The sequence below is a fragment of the Alosa alosa genome, chromosome 12 (assembly GCF_017589495.1).
Source record: "Alosa alosa isolate M-15738 ecotype Scorff River chromosome 12, AALO_Geno_1.1, whole genome shotgun sequence".
In the NCBI taxonomy this organism is placed as follows: domain Eukaryota; kingdom Metazoa; phylum Chordata; class Actinopteri; order Clupeiformes; family Clupeidae; genus Alosa; species Alosa alosa.
The window spans coordinates 25,147,146-25,167,775 of record NC_063200.1 but is presented as its reverse complement, the minus strand read 5'-3'; the positions used below and the strand labels follow the sequence as shown (position 1 = coordinate 25,167,775).

General features: G+C 42.3%; 1 protein-coding gene across 2 annotated transcripts; it reads right to left on the bottom strand.

Annotated features, from left to right (window-relative positions):
* Window positions 1–452: 452 nt before the first annotated feature.
* hapln1b (hyaluronan and proteoglycan link protein 1b) lies at window positions 453–18,670 on the bottom strand. Of its 2 annotated transcripts, none has more exons than XM_048259094.1 (5): window positions 18,567–18,670; window positions 6,713–6,862; window positions 3,550–3,912; window positions 2,205–2,507; window positions 453–1,428 (listed from the first exon to the last, which is right to left on the bottom strand). In XM_048259094.1, exons 2-5 carry the CDS (start codon window positions 6,828–6,830, stop codon window positions 1,133–1,135), a joined length of 1,080 nt encoding a protein of 359 aa, XP_048115051.1. In that variant the 5' UTR covers window positions 6,831–6,862; window positions 18,567–18,670; the 3' UTR covers window positions 453–1,132. The 2 variants fall into 2 exon arrangements, with proteins under 2 accessions (XP_048115051.1, XP_048115050.1); XM_048259093.1 differs by lacking the exon at window positions 18,567–18,670 and adding an exon at window positions 8,004–8,391.
* Between the last annotated feature and the right edge of the window lie 1,960 nt (window positions 18,671–20,630).

Here is a 20,630-nt window from a genome sequence, read left to right as displayed (position 1 = left end):
AAGAAATGAAAATAAAAGAAGATGCTGGCATTTGAACAACATGAAACAGTAGGACTGATGCTTATGCTGCAACACATTTCTCTTTGCATCTGAACATAGATCCTCAGATTTCTCTGACGGATTTCAGTTCAACGCTTTTTATGACTTACTGTTGGGGGGGGGTCATATGAAGGAGTATAAACTACAAGGGTAAAGAATGTCGCTAAATAGAAAATAAGGAAAATAGTAGGAGGGATTAAATTATATAGTCAACAGGTCTATTAAATTATCACTAAACAGAGACATTATAAATGCTGACATTCTATATTGTAATATCAAATGTAATCAAAATGTCAAATAAGTTCTAAATAGTACAACATTTTTTTTACAAGATGGCTAATGTAAGGCTGACAGTTTGGTCCACACACACTATATGATGTCTGTAATACAACACAATACACAAAGGTAAGGTCAAAGGTCAAAATACGTCATTTGTAATAGCACCCTGTTATGATAATAAAAGAAAGAAACGTGTTGTGCTATGCTTTCATGCTGTAAGTATAGCATCCCCTTGTGGAACCATATTTCCTCTTGTATCAGAATCTTGCTCCTGTGATCTCTTTGGATGTTGGGTCAATTTACAAAATAAAGCTAAGTGCCCAAAGTATCAGTCCAATATTGAGAAGCTATAGTGTTTCACCAGTCCATGGACTTCCCTCAGAGAATTGGATAACCACTGTGTCATGGCCTGTTAGTTTTTCTCACAAATATCCCTGACCCTAACCACCCCCCTCTTGACCAATGATGTGGAATTAAATAAAAAATATAGATGAATTACACTGAAGTGAAAGAAAATATGTTTTTAAAAAAGGTGATACTGTATGAAATGTACTCTCACCCATCCCTATGGCATCCATTCTTTTACAGTATTTTAAAAGAAAAAAAGAATCACAGTTTGAATGCATTCCTAGTAGCAACTCCTCTGGCATGATCTTACTGTTTCTCTCTCTCTCTCTCTCTCTCTCTCACTCACTCTCTCTCTCACTCTCTCTCTCACTCTCTCTCTCTCTCTCTGTTTTCAATAACCATTGCTTGCTTCTCGATGGTTCGGATGTTCATTGTCGCTCCCTCCCTTCACCGCCCCTCTCGTCCCTCAGTCGTGCCCCTGGCCCTTGAAGCAGTAGACCCCGTAGAGCTTGTGCTTGCGGTCGGGGAAGCCGGAGAAGCGCACTGCCGCCTCGTCGGGGCTGCAGCGGCGGCGAGGTCGGCTGACGGGGTAGCGCACGCTGCCGTCTGCCAGCCAGCCCGCGTCGCAGCGGTCGTAGCCCTGGAGCTTCCAGGCGGCGTACATCTGGCCCACTTTGGCAATCTGGGCACCGTCGCGCTGGCATGCCTGCACGGCCTCGTCGTAAGTCAGCTTGCCCGGGTGGATCAGATAGTAAAAACGGCCTGAAAAACAAATCGTTTTTATAATTTATCATTTCAGGAATTCAGTGAGGCTACTCACCTGTTGAGGAATGACCACCAGTTGCCTGTTAGGGAGTTCAGCTATGTTTTTAAGGAATTTTGAGTGTTTCTGGGTTTTACAAGTTATCCAAGGTATTACAAGGTACCCTGCAAAAAAAGTATATAGTATAAAGCTGCAATAACACTAAAGCGGAAATTAAAGTTTTTTGTTTTTGAAGAGTTCCCCAATACAACCAATAAGTACACTAAATGGCATAATAATATTGTCATAAGACTGTAATATTGTACTGAAAACTTCAAAAGCACATGTTGCAACTTTAATGTTTGAATGCTCAAACAAAATGGCATAAGCTCTAAGCCTCTTGAGGCCCCCTAGAGTTATGAGGCTGTAGCATATAGGATAGGATGTTCTTCATGCAGCTCAAACGATGGACTGTGGGTGGGTGCACAAATTCAAAGTCTTCCATCTCCCAAAGGAACAGTGGTGTGGTGTACTTTAAGTCTGGGACATAGTCCAATCAAATCACTATTACTTTAGTCTACTCTACTAACAGCATATGTTTGTAAAATGAATATTGAAGAAACATTTCCATAAATGTCTCTACTCTTTTCAGCACAGGGCCTGTCCTAACTAATAACAGAACAATAACAATGTTCTGAGAAGCCATTTTATTCTGCACATAAATCTTGCAACACATTATTAATGACCCAAATTACACTGCCTTTAGCTGCGGAGAGTGATTAAACATTTCACCAACCATTGAAATTTGATGTAAAACAGAAGACGTCGTAGCGGTTCTTGTCCTTGTCACGCTTCCCATAGTTCCTCACTCCCGGTACCGTGTTCCTGCCCCCGCAGGGCTCTCTGGGTTTGGTGATGGGGTACTGCACGGAGCCGTCGCTCAGCCACCCGGCGTTGCACCAGTCCATCCCCGCTCTCCAGGCGTCGTACAGCTGGTCAAACGAGGCCACCGCAGCATCCTGGTCCTGACAAGCCTTCTCTGCCACATGGAAGTTCATATTGTACCTACCCAGCCGTGGGAAATAAGGGAAAACCACACCTGTGGACAGCAAAGAAAGCACATCCACATTAGAAAATAGTACCGTATTTTTACCGTATTTTACTATAAGTCACACTTTTTTTCATAGTTTGGCCGGTCCTGCGACTCAGGTGCAACATATTTATATATATATGTTTTTTTCCTCTTCATGAAACATTTTTTGACTGGTGCAACTTATACTCCGGTGCGACTTATAGTCCGGAAAATACGGTATATTATATATTCCTAACTAATCCCCTTTTGAGCTTCAGATTATTTTATTACTATTAATTAGATCAGCTCTTATTTCAGATATTCAGACATTTAATCTAGAAAATGGTGAGAATATTATCCTCCAATGACCTGCAAAATAAGAAATCATCTGTTCATTGTATCTATAGAATCGATGGATTGCATAACATACTGTAGGTGGAATGTGAGAAATGTAGCCTCTGGGCACCCCTGAGCAATGCTACCTAATCATTCCTCTGTGACAGCTCTCACAGGCCCTGGCTCCCTCTCTAAATTTAGCTGATACATTATGCTGCAGCACAAGGGCAGACTGTTAAACAGTGTTTACAAGGAAAACAGGAACTGCGATCATGATACTACCTTTTTACAACCTGCTGGCCCAACGCCATGCTGTGAATTATAGATGATACTGTGCACGCTTAATTTGATTGGGAGGTCTCTATTACCGGCCGTAAATCGAAAGCCAAAATGAAGGTTGATGCCTCTAATTTCAAGTTCATATATTAAACGGCAGAGGGAAGACAAGTGAACATTTCTTTATTTATTTAATGCCAGTGGGAAGGCTGAAATAAAGGTGCAATTGCCAGGGAATTTTCCAGTGCCATGCATTATTAGCTTACAGTGTGAAGGCTGGTGATCCTCTGCACCTTACTTTGGGCCAATGACAAAGTGAGATAAGCTTTTGACTTAGCAGATGCTTTGGATTCAAAAGTTTTTTCAGAGCTGTTTCAGATGCATATTAGGGGATTGTTAACATCTACCAATGCAGTCAAATGGCCCCAACATAATGCCATGAAGCACAGATACTGACCTTGGAGATCAAGGGAGACCACTACAGTCGCGTCTTCCAGCCCATCAATGACTTCACACTTGTATCTCCCATAGTCCTCCAGGGTGATCTCATTGATGACCAGTGAGGCGTCATTGTTACCATCTCCCTGAAGATGCACTCGCCCGTGGAACTGGCCGTAGCTCCTTTTGTGGTAACCCATGGCAACAAAGACGTCAACCTCTTTCAGGTAGTCTGCGGTGAGCTTAGTCCATTTGATCCTCAACTTGGGGTTGGGGGCAGAGGCGGGGTCCCGCTGGAACTTGCACGGCAGTGTTGCGTTGCCTCCTCGACGAGAGATGACCTTGGCTTGGTCTGTCACCACGGAGAGCTTTTGGCCATTTTCTGAAAGACAAAAGGGACCCAACAGTGACCGAGTGACAGAGGATAACCTCTTACAAACAAGAGCAGAGGATAACCTCTTACAAACTCAAAACAAACAAGAGCAGAGGATAACCTCTTACAAACAAGAGCAGAGGATAACCTCTTACAAACTCAAAACAAACAAGAGCAGTCAGACTCAAGAGCAACAAGAGCAGTCAGACTGCAGAGAGTCAAACCAAATTTCCAGCATCTGCATTCTGAGTCAGATGATCTGGATGCCCATGTACAAGGACTAAGATACAGTGACTGCCTCGTTTAAAAAAAAAATTGAAGGACATTGGAGCTGTGCTGTTAAATTTATGTGAGTGGACACATGACTGAATGGATGGACTGAGCCGATTACATTATCCTTTTTTTCCCTGCTAGCGAGAGAGGGTAATAATCGAAGACCCCAACTATATTTAGAAAAAAGATATGGGAAGATATGAGTTTCCATATGCAAACAAATGGACATAACGGTTTAGGATGAGTATTTAACATAATTTAAGTGAGATGTTCTCTGTGTTACACAATTGTAAAATGTCCAAAAAATGCATGTGTCAAGATCATCCTTCATACATTGCAGTTCTGGCTGGTGAAATCCAGTCTCCGGGCGCTGTGGAAAACTAAGCTGTCAGAAGAGAATCCATCGCAGGCCAAATGTGGGATGGCATGAATCATCATGTTTTGTCAACAATCGAAAGCTGAACCTCCTCTGCATATTTCACATAATATTAAGTCTTGGGTGTTGCTGCCTTTGATGAGATTTAAGGGTTTAGTGTATAAACCGTCTTTTGTATTTACTGCAGCATTGGTTCTTTAGTCCCATTTCTAAAGCCACTACTATTTGGATGTTATCATGACACAGTGATAGCTACCTTTATATTCAAGGTTACTCTCTCTCTCTCGGTAACCCAATTCAATGTTACTCTATCTCTCTCTCTCTCTCTTGGTAACCTAATTTTTTATTTGAAAACTATTTGTCAATCAGTAGAATTTGCTTTAAAATGTCCTTAATGTATTAGGTATGAGGTAAAGGGAACTGATATGGAGACCATTTCTGGCATACTAGCCTAGCCTGCCAATGGCACATAAACAGACACAGAGAATGCAGAACACAGAGATGATACATGGGGTATAACAGTTAACAGTCCCAACCACAACCCCTCACTCACTACTTCCACACTCTTAGTCCTCCAGTGATAACACATTCCAACATAGGACAGTTAGCTGGCTAACTCTGGGAAATGCAAGACTTTCTACAGACTTGACATGGTATGACAGTAACATTGACAAGTGAGCTCTTAATTGTAGGCAAATGAAGATTAAAAAATAATGTGACCATTTGAAAAAGTGCCATTTAAGTTATGAATGTGGGCTGTCTTCAATTTAAATAGCCCATCAAACTACCAATTCCTTGCCAATCTTATTCTATAACATCTGCTTCATTTAAAGTGGATTTAACTGTTTTTCACAGGTGGCTTTTATTCAATAAAAGATCAACAACATTGTTGTGTGAGAAAGAGCTTGCACTGTATGTCCCAAGGGTTGGGACTTATTCCTACACTATCTAAAACACATGATATGACTGTCATGCATTTCTGATTACTCTCATTGGGCTGGACAGATCACCTCACATTTAATGTAGGTGCACTAAAGAACACCCCCTGGCCTCCTACACACATTTCACATATAATGACATATTTACACAGAATGGTTGGATTAGTTCTGGTGTCAACTGTGTCTTACGCACAAACATGGGAGACACAGGCACGGTCAATCCATTAGTCATGCCTGACTGGACCACAATAAAATCAAAGTGTTAACTCTCAGAAACTAATTTGCCATGGTGCGGACAGAACATGACACCGACCAAGAACAACATCCGAGGCCTGCAAATCATTTCAACAACCAAGGGCTGTTTACAGCTTAGTCCTGTTTGTTCGACAACTGTCATGAGGGACTCATCTGTTTCTTATAGAGGTCATTCAGTAATAAAAAAAAGTAAAAGAAACATTTCTGTGCTGTAACTGTTTGAGGTATGATGTAAATTGAAAACAAATAACACTAGCAATTTACTCTTTTGGCGCAACTACTATTTGGAGGCTGATAAAGTCTACAATGCAGATGCCTTTTTTCAGGCATCATTTTTCCCTCTGCAGCTCCAAGGCAGTGGCACTTAAATAGTACAACGCCGGACACAGTCCGCAAACACTGAGCACTGCAGATTCCCTAATAACATGCATCACTGGCCTCGCTAAACGCCATAGTGGCACTGGTCTGATGCAGTTTCAAATGAGCACTGCTCAATACTCAACTAACCTTATCCAACCCATAAACATTACAACTCACTACAGGGAATCAGATCATTTCACCGGATGTGTGTTCATTTATAGGATGTGTGCTGTTTAGAGGCGACACTTATCATCGCAGAGCCATCCTGGGGTAAATATAGCCCAACTTGGGTGGCTTATCAATAATTAAGCTGCTGTAGTAAAGGGGCAGGCGGCTCAGAGACGTGTAGTGTGATAGGAACCAGAGGCCACTGGCCTCCACTCCCTGCAGACGACACCTAATCAGATTGGGCTTTAAAGACTCTGTCCACTGAGGGAGGATGGTGAGAGGACACACACACATACACACACACACACACACACACACACACACACACACACACACACACACACACACACACACACACACACACACACACACACACACACACACACACACACACACACACACATTCACATACACATTCCTAGAGGTAGATGTAGGTCACCTGTGATGTAGATGGTCCTGAGATTGTAGGATTCCAGGTCACTGTAAGCCTCCTCAAAGTTCTGTGCAATGCCCAATGAGAACAAAGCGAAGAGTAGCAAAGCATTCATAGCATTCATCTTGTCTTCTAGCACCAGGGGGGGTCCCTTCACTGTGGGAGGAGAGGAGGAGAGAGGCATTTAGAGGGAGTTCACAGAGTACTGCCACCTCAGACAGTTTCTACGGTACCTACTGTACCACATGCCACACACCGGAACAAGCACAGACTCATAGGCACACTTCACACTGATGAACGCACGCACGCATGCACACACACACACACGCACACACGCACGCACACACACACACACACACACACACACACACACACACACCTACACACACACACACACACACACACACACACACACACACACACACACACACACACACACACATACACATACACACACACATATATACAGGGAGAGAGAGAGAGACATGAGAGCATAAACATTGACTCAGCTGAAAAGTTTCCCGGGGGTCCAAAGTGTGATGCTGCCTACACATTTGCAGTGTGAGAGTCGCGTGGGTGGGGGTCATGCTGCTGGGACAGTGAGCTAGAACTACCTGACCGGCTTGTGAGCCTCCATGCACACACATTCCCTTCTGCAGCAACCCCGTGGGCGAAGAGCAGAGATCACACTGGGAATGCAGATCGCCTCGTGTCCTTGTAAAGTGACGGCGTGATCCCTCGTCACATGCGAAAATAAGAACGCGGATAAATAGGCCAGTGATAGAGAGGGAGAAGAAACGAGCAGTTGCCAGAAATAGACAGTGCCAACTTCCAGTGCATCCGTCACCAAACAGAACAATCACAAACCTCTCTCTCACACACACACACACACACACACACACACACACAAACACACGCATACACCAAAGATTCAGAGACCACACACACACATACCCAATAGATTCAGAAACCATAAACACACACACACACACACTCAAACACACACACACACACAAACACACATACACCAAAGATTCAGAAGCCACACACACACACACATGCACACTGACAGAGCCCACTGACAGAGCCCAGAGCTGGAGCTATAAGCTCCTGAGGTTTTGGGGCTGGAAGGCAGAGAAGGGGTCTGCCTCTGCACAGAAAGACCACTGATAACCAGCCCACTGAAAACTTTGCCCAAGCCACGCGCCCAGCGCACCCGACCCCCTCGTTTAGTTTAGCAGCACTGCCTTCTCCCCACTACGCACCAGCATTCTCCCAAGGCAAAGCGAGGACTTACCATTTTAAAGGGCGCACTCTCCCAGCAACTGTCCTGTGTGCGTGGACGGTCAAACAGTATTAAAAAAAAGAGAGGGGGGCTTCTCTCTCTCTCCCTTTCTCTCTCTCACTCACTCACTCTTTCTGCAGTCACACTGATTGATTCCTCCTTCTCTCATTCATTTCAAGCGAGAGTGCTGACGCACTGGCCAAGACTGCCAGGTAGTGCTCCTGCAGTCAGCAGAACAGTCCGCTGCAGAGCAACTGCCTCTCTCTCTCTCTCTGTCTCTCCCTCTGACTCTCTCCCTCTCTCTCTCTCCTACACATACTCTTTCTCACCCCCTCTCTCTCGTTCTCCCCCTCTCTCCCTCCCTTGCCTGCAAATAGTAATTACGCAAAGCAGGATCCGAACGTGATAAGGCTAAGAGGACATGCCAGTCGACTGTCCTCTCTCCTTGGGTGTGTGTGTGTGTGTGTGTGTGTGTGTGTGGGGGGTGCAGTATTGCTGGCTCGAGTTAAGATTCTGCTCTCCCCCGTGGTGGGGTGCTGGAAAGCGCAGAACAGAAGATGTGGATGTGGATTGAAACACATCAGGAGAAAAGCTTCCTCTCTCTCTCTCTCTCTCTCTCTCTCTCTTTTTTCTCTCTCTCTCTGCAGCAGAGAAGCAATGCAGAGGACTCCCGGTCCCTGTGTCAATAAATGTGACACACTCCATTAGGCAGGTCTTTGGGGACACTGCATAGACGTAGCTACACAAATTCCACCCAGGGGCCTGTTTATGACAGATCCGTTACAGCTGGGGTACGTTTATTCCCACCCAATAGCTGAAAGGGTCTTCACCGGTGTAACGACAGTCAAACATGGGCCCTTTTTTGTATGGTAACACTTAACCAAACATGAACCTTTAAACTCTAGTTCTCTAAACAGAATGCCTCCTCGAGATAATGCGAGCACATGCTGAACAATACATTCCTCTGTGGTGCAGGCTTTGTTTAGAAAACAAGCCATGTTGAACTAGCCCGAGCTGGTATCGGGTTGGGAGAGAGCTTCAGTTTAGCCTGAGGTGAGGTTAAATGGGTCTCTAAATAACAAATATTGTAGATTTCACTCAATACAAAACAACATCTATTGTTATCAAATGCAAAGCCAGATCAGTGCTTCTCTCTGTTTCTGTTTGAGTCCATCTGTTCTCACGATGAAATACAAAAAGGGGGAGCACTGATTACAAACTGTGAAAATATGTCACAGATGAAGATTGCACTGATCAATCACACATTTCAATGTAGCCCAACACTCTATCCAAGTTAAACGACAAAAAGACAATTTTTTTCAATCAGAGGTACAATTAGTGTTTTGGGCCTTGGTAAGATATTGGCAGTTATAAACTTCAACTATAAACATCTGTCACGCTCTGATCTATTATAAGCGCCTGGCACTGAGTCAGAGTATGGACACTCTCCAAATACTGTGGCTGAAATGTCAAAAAGTGTTACGGGGGCCAACTGCCAACTCACCCCATCTTGGATTATGGCTCAAGTCATGTACATAGAGTCCAAACCAAACATTGACTAATCTGGCCTTTTTCTTTTCATCAGCTCAATGAATAACAAAGAGTAATGGTGCGATTTCCAAAGCCTCTCAGCAGCAAGCCTCAGCTGTGATGTGTGTGCAGGCGTGTGCATGCATACGTGAATGCTGGAGATCTCTATAATACTGACTCATTGTACTGTAGTGTGCTGTAAGTTATTACTTGCACTATTTCCTGCAAAAAAATGCAAACTTAGATGCAGGTGGAACAGAGCTGTCACAAGGTTAATGAAGATGGGTCAGATGCACTGAACAGACACTAAAACTTTAGCCCTACAGCTGGGCCAGGGGTGGGAGGTAGGGATGTCTGACAATAGGCGCAGTGGGTAAAGGTGGGAGGGGGAGGGGAGGCTGCAATCGTCAATTAGATAGATAGATAGATAGATAGATAGATAGATAGATAGATAGATAGATAGATAGATAGACACTTTATTGATCCCCAGGGGAAATTCAAGGTCTCAGTAGCATACAGACAACACACACACATTCATAGCAGAAAAAGTCATTAAAAAGTATATAATATAAAAACACAACTAAGCAATAAGGACAGTAGAAGATAAAGAATATACTAAATATACTGAAACACAAATTATACTAACTAACACTTAATCTAAATCAATTCTAAAAACAATATCGTAACACCCCCAATTATCACCACTTTTGTTCAGAAATTCTAAAACAACGATGTTTTTTAACACTTCAAAATAACATTTGCTAAATTAACCTGACATTTTTCAGTAGCCATAGGTGTGTAGATTTGAACAAAATCTGGTTTGTTTGTTAACGGGAGCATTTACTGCCTGAAATATCCGATTTTGTTTACCACGCCGGAGTTATAGTGCTGGCCTGATGGGTCGCCTATTTACACCGTTTCAACGGCACATGAACGGTTAGGACCGAGAATTCGTCGTGAAATTAAAATTCCACTGGAGCTCAAGCGGTTGTGTACACGCAGCCTTACAACACTGTCTACAGCTCTTTGAGTCACGGTAAAATGTCATTTTGGTACATAGCTAATTTAGATACACCTATGGTGTGGGTGGTTGCGTTTCTTTAGGAGTCTGCCGCCTTGGTTTGTATAGAAATTGATATTAAGTGACACATACACGCAAGACGGTGGAAATACGGGACCGACGGTAATAGGGGGAGTTCCGATATCCACATAGTGGTGATTAATCAATCAAGAGGCGCTTGCAATGACTGAGGCAGGGACTGAGCCTGTGATTCTCTGTGCATAGTAAGGTAAGGTAAGGTGCTCTGTGTGAGTGAGTGTGTAGTGCAATATGATAGTGCAAATGAGTAAGTCCAACAGTGCAACAGTGCAAGAATAAGTCTATATATTTATATATCTATATATATAACTATTTTAAGAAAAGGTATAAATGTGGCCACAGTTCGGCTGTGGCATGGGGGGAGGGGTTATGCATATGTGCTAATGTGCTAATATAGCACGCAAACAGTGAGGCAGAAAGACAGTGGTAAAAAGTGGCTAGTGGACAGACAGTATCCAAACATGGAGGGGGTGAAGAGGCAGACAGACTATGCAGAGATTAGCTGCTAAATGGTAATTTGCAGATCGGCCCTTAAAAACTAAATGGTGGATTTCCACCAGCTATGGATCGGGATATCTGAAAAGTAAACAAATGAGCTAATGGGAGTCAATGGCTTTGGGCACGCTCCCATAAAAGCACTCTTTCCTTTACTGTTGTTTAGGTATTCATACACAAAGGCAATCTGAGGAGAACAGCGTGCTTTCCAGCCCCCATTTGGTGATGGACACCACCCTGGACATCACTCTTGTTAAATACTATTTACAGCACCACTGCTAAGAGTCAGAGCAGTCATTACTGATGGCTGAAGTATTTTGCAACAGTGAATGTTGAACATGTGATGTTTTAGGGAAAACAAAGATTCCATTAGCTGGTTTTAAATCACGGAATTCAAAACAACTGCTTTTTAATGGCTATTCTTCTGGCCCAAAGACAACATGTGAGCATACAGGCCTACACTATCAGTCAAAAAGTTTCACAATGTCATGAAAACAAATGCCATTTACCTGCCTGCTAGTTAGGTAAGTCAACCTAGGAATTTCGGAAAGTGACCCATTAGGCCTAGGCCTACCGCCCGTGCCCAATTTTTGTGTCGGCCTATGAGTCACTTAATATTCATTTAACCAATACGGCGGATTCCTAAGGAAACGCAAGCACCCAGCCCATTTGGGTATCTTACTATATTTGTACCAAAAATAACATTGTAGCCTACAGTGTTTTGAAGAGCAGTAAACAGTGTTGTAAGGCTGCGTGTACCGCTTCTTTACAGATCAGCTGGCCAAACCTGCTTTTGCCAGCTGCCCGTTACGCCAGGTCAAATTTTGTATAATTTTATTCAGACGAGAAAGATACTTTTAGATTCCCATGTGAACAGTTTAGGAAAAAAGTACCTATTTTGAAATTTGCTTTGCCATTTTTTCTACTGTCCCAGAGTTGTCCCAGACATCATTCTATTGTGTCCCGGAAGCATTTTTTATGGTCCCCGGGACATCGGGACATCGTTAATTTCAAGCCCTGAGCCTACTTGAAACAAGATAAACTATTTAGCAATAATAATAAGTCATGCCGTTAGTATATAGAAGTGTACGGTATTTATACTGTAACCTCAAATGACCGTGCTTACGGTCTCCAAAGACGCAAATGTATTTGACTTTTGACTGGCAGTTTAAAATGAGACCCTCTCAATAATTAACACCAGTGATGTCCCAGTTTTTTCTCTCTCACCAAATGTCTTTAACAACCTCAGTCTGTTTGGCTCCAACCTTCAATCAACTGACTCACTGACATTTGAGATTTCATCACCACCCCCCGCAAAATGTATACAAATAAAAAACCCGAAGATAAATCAGGATCAACACTATTTCAACACCATTTCCCAGCATTATAACCAAAACAATGCTTTCTAGCCACACCTCGGCCCTTGGTTTTGCAAGACCGTATGTCCCCCTCAGGGTGTCTCTGTAGTTGTTGAAGAAGTTGAAGGGGGGCTATTCAGCCCTGGCCAAACTGCTGTCCCTTTGACCCTGCAGTTGTGAGTGCCAAACAATTATTGCACTTGAGGCACTAGCCTACAGCTATGAGACTTGCTTGCGCGCCTTGCTGGTGGCTGTGCGCTGTGGCCAGTCCTCTGTGGTGGACGAGTGATTTGTTTGTGTGGCTCCGTGTTTACAGTCAATCGATAATCACTGTCGGTGACTGAGCCTCAGCATTTTGCTGTGGCCGACATTCTCTGACAGAAGACAAACTTAAGGGTTGAATAATTGAGTCAATACAGTAAATAAATGGACTGACAGAGAGAATCATGGGATAATCAACTCATAAGGAGTATAATTACCTCTCAATTAAACAAACAAACACAGAACTACGGGAACTGAAGCACAGAATGGAATCCCCCACGAAATAAATGCCATTGACGTGTTCGCCAACAAATTGTTTACTCTACAGGCTGCAGTCATACCTGAAGAATTCACTCTGCTTGAGTCATTCAGACTCACCTGTCTGGCAGGACAGGTGGTGTTTCTGATGAGCACGCTGTGAGGCCCAAAAATGCTAGACAGACGCTGAAACCTACAGTACAACATACCTCTGAGCGGGTAAACACATAATGTTTTGCAGAATGGGTGTTCCCCAAAAATGTCACAACATAGTATGTGAAGGGAGATTTAATTGATTTTTTTTTCATATTCTTGGATTCTTGCCACAACCCAAGCTCAAATAAATTTGAAGAGTGAATGCTAATGTCAATGCACAGCAATTGACAAATGAGTCTACAGAGACTTCCTGAGACTTTTTTCTAAGGAACAGAGTTATATAATTATACTGTTAACTGTTAAGCAGCTTTTGAAATAAGTTTACATATGCCACTATGCACTGTTACAGTTGGCTTTTCTAAGTCAAATCACTGTGTATACTGTACATGTGGAAACAATTTTAAATGTTAACCAATCTAAAAATGGCTAAGATTTAGTGGGAGACTACATGCAAAGCATATCTTGCACATAAGTGGAGACAATCATAAATGCAGAGGGCATCTAATAACCATGCAGGGAAAGAACAACATATCTATTTCTCTCTAAAGCAAACAATGCCACCACTAAACCATTAACGTCTTCTTTGGTGATGGGATGATAGTTATCGTATGATCCAAAGTCATCATACAAAATCCACAAGGATCTAAACAGGACATTTTTTTCCCACTTTTAAGATCATATTTCCATACTGAGGTCGATAAGTATTTGGATATGGTCCTGGACCTTTAGACCCAGTCAAGCAATTACCCTCTCAACATCACCAGCTGATAAAGGTCTGTTTCCTGCCTTCAAACAAACCCCTCTATTTGGGAAGCAGTATGTCTCTCCTCACCAGATATTGGGCAAATGACAGACAGACAGAACAAAGGAAAGAAGTGTTCTCACCAGAAAATAGGACATACTGTTTAATGGGCTTCAAAGTCTAACATGGTGGGAAATTTAATATGGATCAAGTCACTCTTTGACATTCTTTCCCAAATGTTTGTCAGAGAGATGCTTGATTTACAACACACTGCCAAGCTGTATGCTTTATTAAAAGTGAGAAATCACAGGTCACATATCTGGCCATGTTGAAATGTATTCCACAAAAACCTTAAATGGACTAGTGGGTATTGCTGAGACAGGTGAGACCAATGACTCACAGTTCCAAGCAGCCTAGTTGAGACTGTGAGAAATAAGAGACAGGAGACATGATAGAACACACATCTGACAAAATGAGAAAAATAAATTATTCTAATTCTGCTTCAGCCAAAATTATATTAGCCACACATAGTCTGTATATAAGCCTACTATGTATAACAGGCATTCAAGAAAACAGGACTTTTACTATGGCCAGCTTTCATTTGGTTTTCAATCCATTTCCACAAACAAATGTGCTCTTTAAAACCGAAGTCATATGGCAGAGAGCCATAACACTCAGTCTATATGTGTACTACCAGTGCAGTCGACAGCGTAATAGCTTTAGCCATTACATCACCATAAGGAACCAATATACCAGCTCCATCAACTTGGAGTGCCTTGTCAAAATATGGGAAAACTTTCCATTTGCTATATGATGAGAGGGTCAGGCATGTGAGAACCTTCCACCTCTGAGCGCATTACATCAGGTTTGCCCAGTGATCTGAGCTCTACACCTGGAACCAGAGGGTTTCCTGGGGCAGGTCCCATGGGGTCATGTATGGAAAGACTGAGCTTGTGTCCACGGGATGGAAATCCACTGCCATTCAATCCCCCCTGGGTCACTGGGTTCCTAACCTCCAGAAATATTCCCTGGTGTTTCCCCCGTCCGTCTGTCTGTCTGCCTGCCTCTCCATGTTTGCTATTTGTCTCCCCACTCTCTCAGGGCGTCACTGTGTTCACTGTGGTTCTCAAATGCTCTACACTAGTTAAATAAATGTTAAATATAGCAGTTTGGGTCATACACACTCCATACACAGTCCATTATACCTCACAAACATGCACATTTCACAAATAACAGTACATTCTATCTGCATCATTTTCAAAAAGAAATGATGTATAGTACTTCACACTAGTAGTACTATGCTTCAGTGTTTGTTTCACTTAGATGGAAGTTCAATAACATACAATTTAAATTTGTCATCAGACTTAAAGACACTGATACAAAACACCCAACTGTTCCAATGACGTTCTACTGGTTAATTCAACCAAACCACAGGAAACTAAAGGACTTCTTTGTTCTGGAATTTGTCTGGAACCGAGCTGAGTCACAATGGCCTTAGAGATTGATAACATTCAAATAGTTCAAAGTGACTAGGCCTTTTTATCTGACACTAGATATCTGCCTCTTTCTATTTCTTCAAACAAAATTGATGTCTGACAGTCTCTGATACATGTGATGTTGATGTCACAACAACATGATCAGTATCACAGCCCATTGGGCACAAGTCAGGGCATGTAGGTCTTTAGGGCCACCCAAAGGCAAATTGCTTTCCACTTACGAACCGACACCTAAACGTGAGACACTAAAAGCACAGCACTGAAAGGTACTAAAAACATGACAGCAGCCATTCCTGTCAGAGCTGAACCTGAGGGCGTTGTGCTGACCAGAGCTGCCTGTCCCTATTCATTCACTTGGGCTTTGAGGGCAGTTATGAATGACATAAAGGGCCATTGAGACAGAGAAACCTCTATGACTATGTGTGGGGTTGGTATAGACTCCGCTTGGATGGCTGGTCTATAACGGACACACCTCAAGTTTACAGGCACCATTTCATGTTGCATGTTTTGCTAACAAATAACCCCTCTCTTTTAGGAGGGCCAGATTTCATCCACAGTAACGCTACCCACACGCTGGGGGAGTCAGTTAATTTCAGCCGAGGTATTTATTTGAATGCAGAGCTAAATACCCCGCATCACAGAGAGACTCTTCATTTGAAAAGTCTTCGTTTTTTTTTTCCAGTGGTGAAAAATGGAAGGGGTCACTCTGGTCCACCCTCCCCAGAATCTCATTAGAGTGCTGCACGTTTTGACGTCACTCTCGTACCACCTTGCCTCAAACAAAGAGCACTCAGTATGGACGCATATGCTGGAGCCGCTGCTCCACAAGCGGGTGGTTACGCAGAGAGCTACTGAACCAATCCTAGCAGCAGGCCTCAGGCACCTGGAAACACTGTTGCCAATAGCCACAGGTCAGCCTGTTTGAGTCCATAATGAATTGGAGTTAACTCATATTTCTGGAACTGTAATTGGGATGTTGGTTTACTGTCATGGGATTGTCAGTCAAAATTTGTAAATTTAGAGTCTTAGATGCAAGTGAAACATTTGTAAAACCAAATAGTCTGACATACATTTGACACTGATCTTGATAATTCCATAAAGCATACTTTGGATTTGCAAAGACTAAAGCATTAAACAAATACACAATGTATTCTACGTATCTTATACTCTATATACATATCTAACCCTCTGACCAAAGGTATAGGGCTTCAATCTATTCTGTTCACACTTAATCTATTCTGTCCACCTTCAGTTTGTTCAAATAGAAGGAGATGACTTTCACACAAAAGACAACATTGCTAAATTTCCATTCAACCTTGTTATACCCACTATTGACTCTTCATGTCATAATTTAATATCATGAGTTGTGACATGAATACTACTATCAATGATTGTGTTGTTAATAACAATAACAGTTCTAAGAATAATACAGTAGGCCATCCCACTTCCTGACAGCCTATGCCTACTCAGACTTGGGGCTGAACCACACTGTCATCTTCCGTTTTAATAAATCACAATATCTTCTTGATAGAAATGAAGGAGAAGCAGTAAAATCCTATGTACAAAGCGATTTGTTAACTGTTGGTGGTGTGGAAGTTGAAGTCAGGAGTGAAATTGATTTGACACAGGTGGATGCATGTGGCGAGTCCATGGTTAAGAGCAGATCAAAGGTCACTGTTGAGGTAACATAGATGAGCCCCCTGTTTATAGCACAGGTGAAAGGTCAGTCACGCTGACCAGTGACCACAGGTCTAAATCATGAAGCAGTGACATGCATAGCATCAATGTTAACCTCAAAGCGTGTCAGTCACTGAGTTCAACTTGATACCTAAACCCTTGGTTACAAAACATGGCTGTGTGGGGGCGTTGATGGGCCAATCCACTAGAGGGCATGATGTACACATGAATAGCATTGTATACTAGTAGTAAGTATATTTGGAATCATGGTAATATCAGCTAACCGTTATTTAAACAAGCACGTTATCACACAGGCATTATACACAAAAACTGAAGTGTCCCAGAAATCTATAGTAAAATCAACCTCAGATCAGCCATGCCACCGACAGCTGTCATGTTACAAGCTCCATGTTGGGGAGCCTTTACATCCTGCTTGAGCCCTAGAGGTTCGCCGGCTTTAACTCATTTAGCACTGCAGAATGCTCCATTCACCAGCCCAAGAAAGAGCTGCATTATTAATTTACACTATGACACACTCTGTGGCCCCAATATTTGTTTTACCAGCTGTTTCCTCCACCAAGCTTTCAAACGGCATTGAAGTGGGCTCTCTGTGTGTGCCCCCACCCAGTCCATTTGCCCCCACGCCCAAAAGAGCACTCTGTCCCTGCGACGGGCTACAAGAAGCCTTTTCACTGGTGCGAGTGAGGGCTCCACTCACTCACTGGTTAGACTGAAGCCAGCCAGTTTCATAATTCCTTGCGAGGACACAGGGGGAAATTTTCAGACTTTGTAAGGACAAAATAAAAAACAACTGGCGGAGTTAATTAGACTAATTGCAACAGCTGGATCAAGTTCTATGGTGCACCGCTGGATTGGGTGGATCAGATTAAGTGGGCTCATTCCTGTGCATTGGTGATTTATGGGTTTGACAGGACCCTGAAAATTAAACTGTTTTCTTTCCTACTCAATGATCTGCTTTGCTTTACAATAACTGGCTCATTCATGTGTTACATTCCAAGGCATATACTGGCACTTCATAATCAAAAATTCTTCTCAACTGTTATTTATTATAATAATGCCATCACTTTCTTCTGGAAGTCACTTTTCTATTGCTCAATAAGCATCCCAGAAAATCTTGTTTTGAAAATAAACTTACTTGGGATATCTAATAAGAAACAAGAGCATATTTGCCAAAGATATAGAAACCATTAAAGAAAAGTAGATATTGACCATCATGGCATCTCTGATAATATACTGTTTGTTCAGTTACAATAAAGCAACACAAAACCTCTATGGGCTGTTCAATACACTAGCATATGATTTGTAGGCTACTTAAGTGATGCTAAAACATTTTAAGATGAATTGACTTAGCGTTGGCTCAGAGAGAACAGAAAGGAATAGGCACAAATCATATAAATCATATAATAACCTTCAATCAACGTTAGAAATATTAGAGATAGTGGTTACATTTCCCCTATTAGAAGGCAAAAAGAAACAACTCACCATAGAAAGTTGGGCTCCTAAAGCTGAGTAGGCTATGTGTTCTGCAGTGTGCAAGTGGGCATCCAAACTGAATGCTCTTTCTCAGTCGGAGGGGACCGACGTCACAGGCGGTGCAGCGAGTCCACAAAATTCTCCTAAGGTAGCCTACCTCTTCTGACTGGCCAAACTCTAACTGCCCTAAGACACACCCGATTAGGCGATCTTTTTTTTTTCTTAGTTCATTTTCCCGTTTTTCCAAGACATAGGATTTGAAAACCGACGTCACTAGTGGGCTACTTCAAAGTTGCCTAGAAGTTACTACATCAGTAGCATCCTTTGGTAGCCTGTTCGTCAATTCGCAACCAAGAAAAAAAAAAAAAAGAAGTTTTACACGGACATTTTCATGATTATCGTCGATGTTCTTCAGGTCCCCGAAATCTTGAAAACGGTATTATCTTCTTAACTGTCTTAAAAACACTCAACAAGTGGGATACTAGCCTACTCTGTCTTCTGTCACATCTCCATCACGGCCATTTCAGTCCGTCATGTAGGCCTATCTTGCGCCAGAGGGCGATATTTTGTGAATTATGATAGGTTACAGGCATCTTGTTGTTAAAGAATATGTATCAGATATACATAGTATTTCAATACTAGGAAATGCCGATTAATAAACAGCAGATGTAGCCTACAGATTGTTCATTATTTCTGAAAAATTACGCACTGTCTTATTCTCTCTCCGTAGCCTCTTGTAGCATTTGCTCAGTGTTCTTTTTAAGTTGAACTAGGGTAGTGCTTAACTAGGCCTACTAAATACTACAAAGTATTTTTTAACTAAGTATTTGTTAACTATTGTCTCACGGGGGAGGTCTTACATGATCTTATGTGATCATGTTAACAATATTCAAACCAAAACAACTGCACCCAGACTAAGCTATGACACTTTTAAACAAAAATGAGAAAAACAGTAGGCTATGCTACAAAACATTATTGTTTAAAGAAAACATATAGGCTATACATACTATGTGCAGTATAGTAGGCTATAGTTACATGTTAACTCTGTAATTCTCCTAGGCTACATATTACCATAAACTGAGTTATTCTACAATATTCACTTGTGGTTTTGTATTCTTTGTGAGCATATGCCTGGATGTTTTTTCTGCACTTGTGCTATGATGTGAGGGAGGTGAAGAGTTGAGATACAACAAAGACCATATTTCCTTTTCTCTGCATTCACCTGGGTATGACCCATTGTTTCTTTTTAGACCTCTAATTGCAGAAAGGGATATGACATCATGCTTAGATTGTGCTTGTCCGGTCCTTACACTATAAAGTGGAGTGTTTAAGATCCAGTGTGAAATCACATAGGCTGACCTTTCCTTGATTATTTCCCTAAACTGACTTCTCTAAAGCTTCTTAGCACAGTCCTCCACACCAGGCACTGGCCAGAGCGTAGAACAGGATTCATCAGGGTTGAACAGTGCCTCTCTTTGAGTGATCCTGCCCTCTCTGCCTCTGGCTATTCACCACTGAGGTACACACTCTGTTGGCCCAAGTAGTGTGATTACAAACATCCTTCCCCTCTGGCCCCATCTGCAGAGATATGAACTCACACATGTGAGGAATGTTTGTTGACTCTGGCGGCGGGCAGCTCTCTCCAAGTACATCATGTTTGAGCCTGGAGTTTACTGATATAAATATGTCATTTGTTTCATAAATATCTTAATGTATATTTACTTTTGGAGTAATTTTGGAGTACATGAATAATGTATTGTTTCTTTCTGGTTTGTCTCTCTTTCTCTCTTTCTCTCTCTCTCTCTCTCTCTCTCTCTCTCTGTGTGGGTGACACTGTGTGTCTTCTTGTATGATAAATGTACAATGTCAGTAGCAGCAAAAGTATCAAAGGTTCCTAACTGGTCCATCTTTGTTGTAGCTTTTGCCATGCACACTGACTTGCATATGTCCCATATTCCCTACAGTGAGCTTGTCAAATGTCAACTGAACTCACAGTCAGTGCTGTATCTCTTAGACTCTCCTGTATATTTCAGTAAACAAACACAGATTTAAGATTCTAGAAGAACCTAGTAG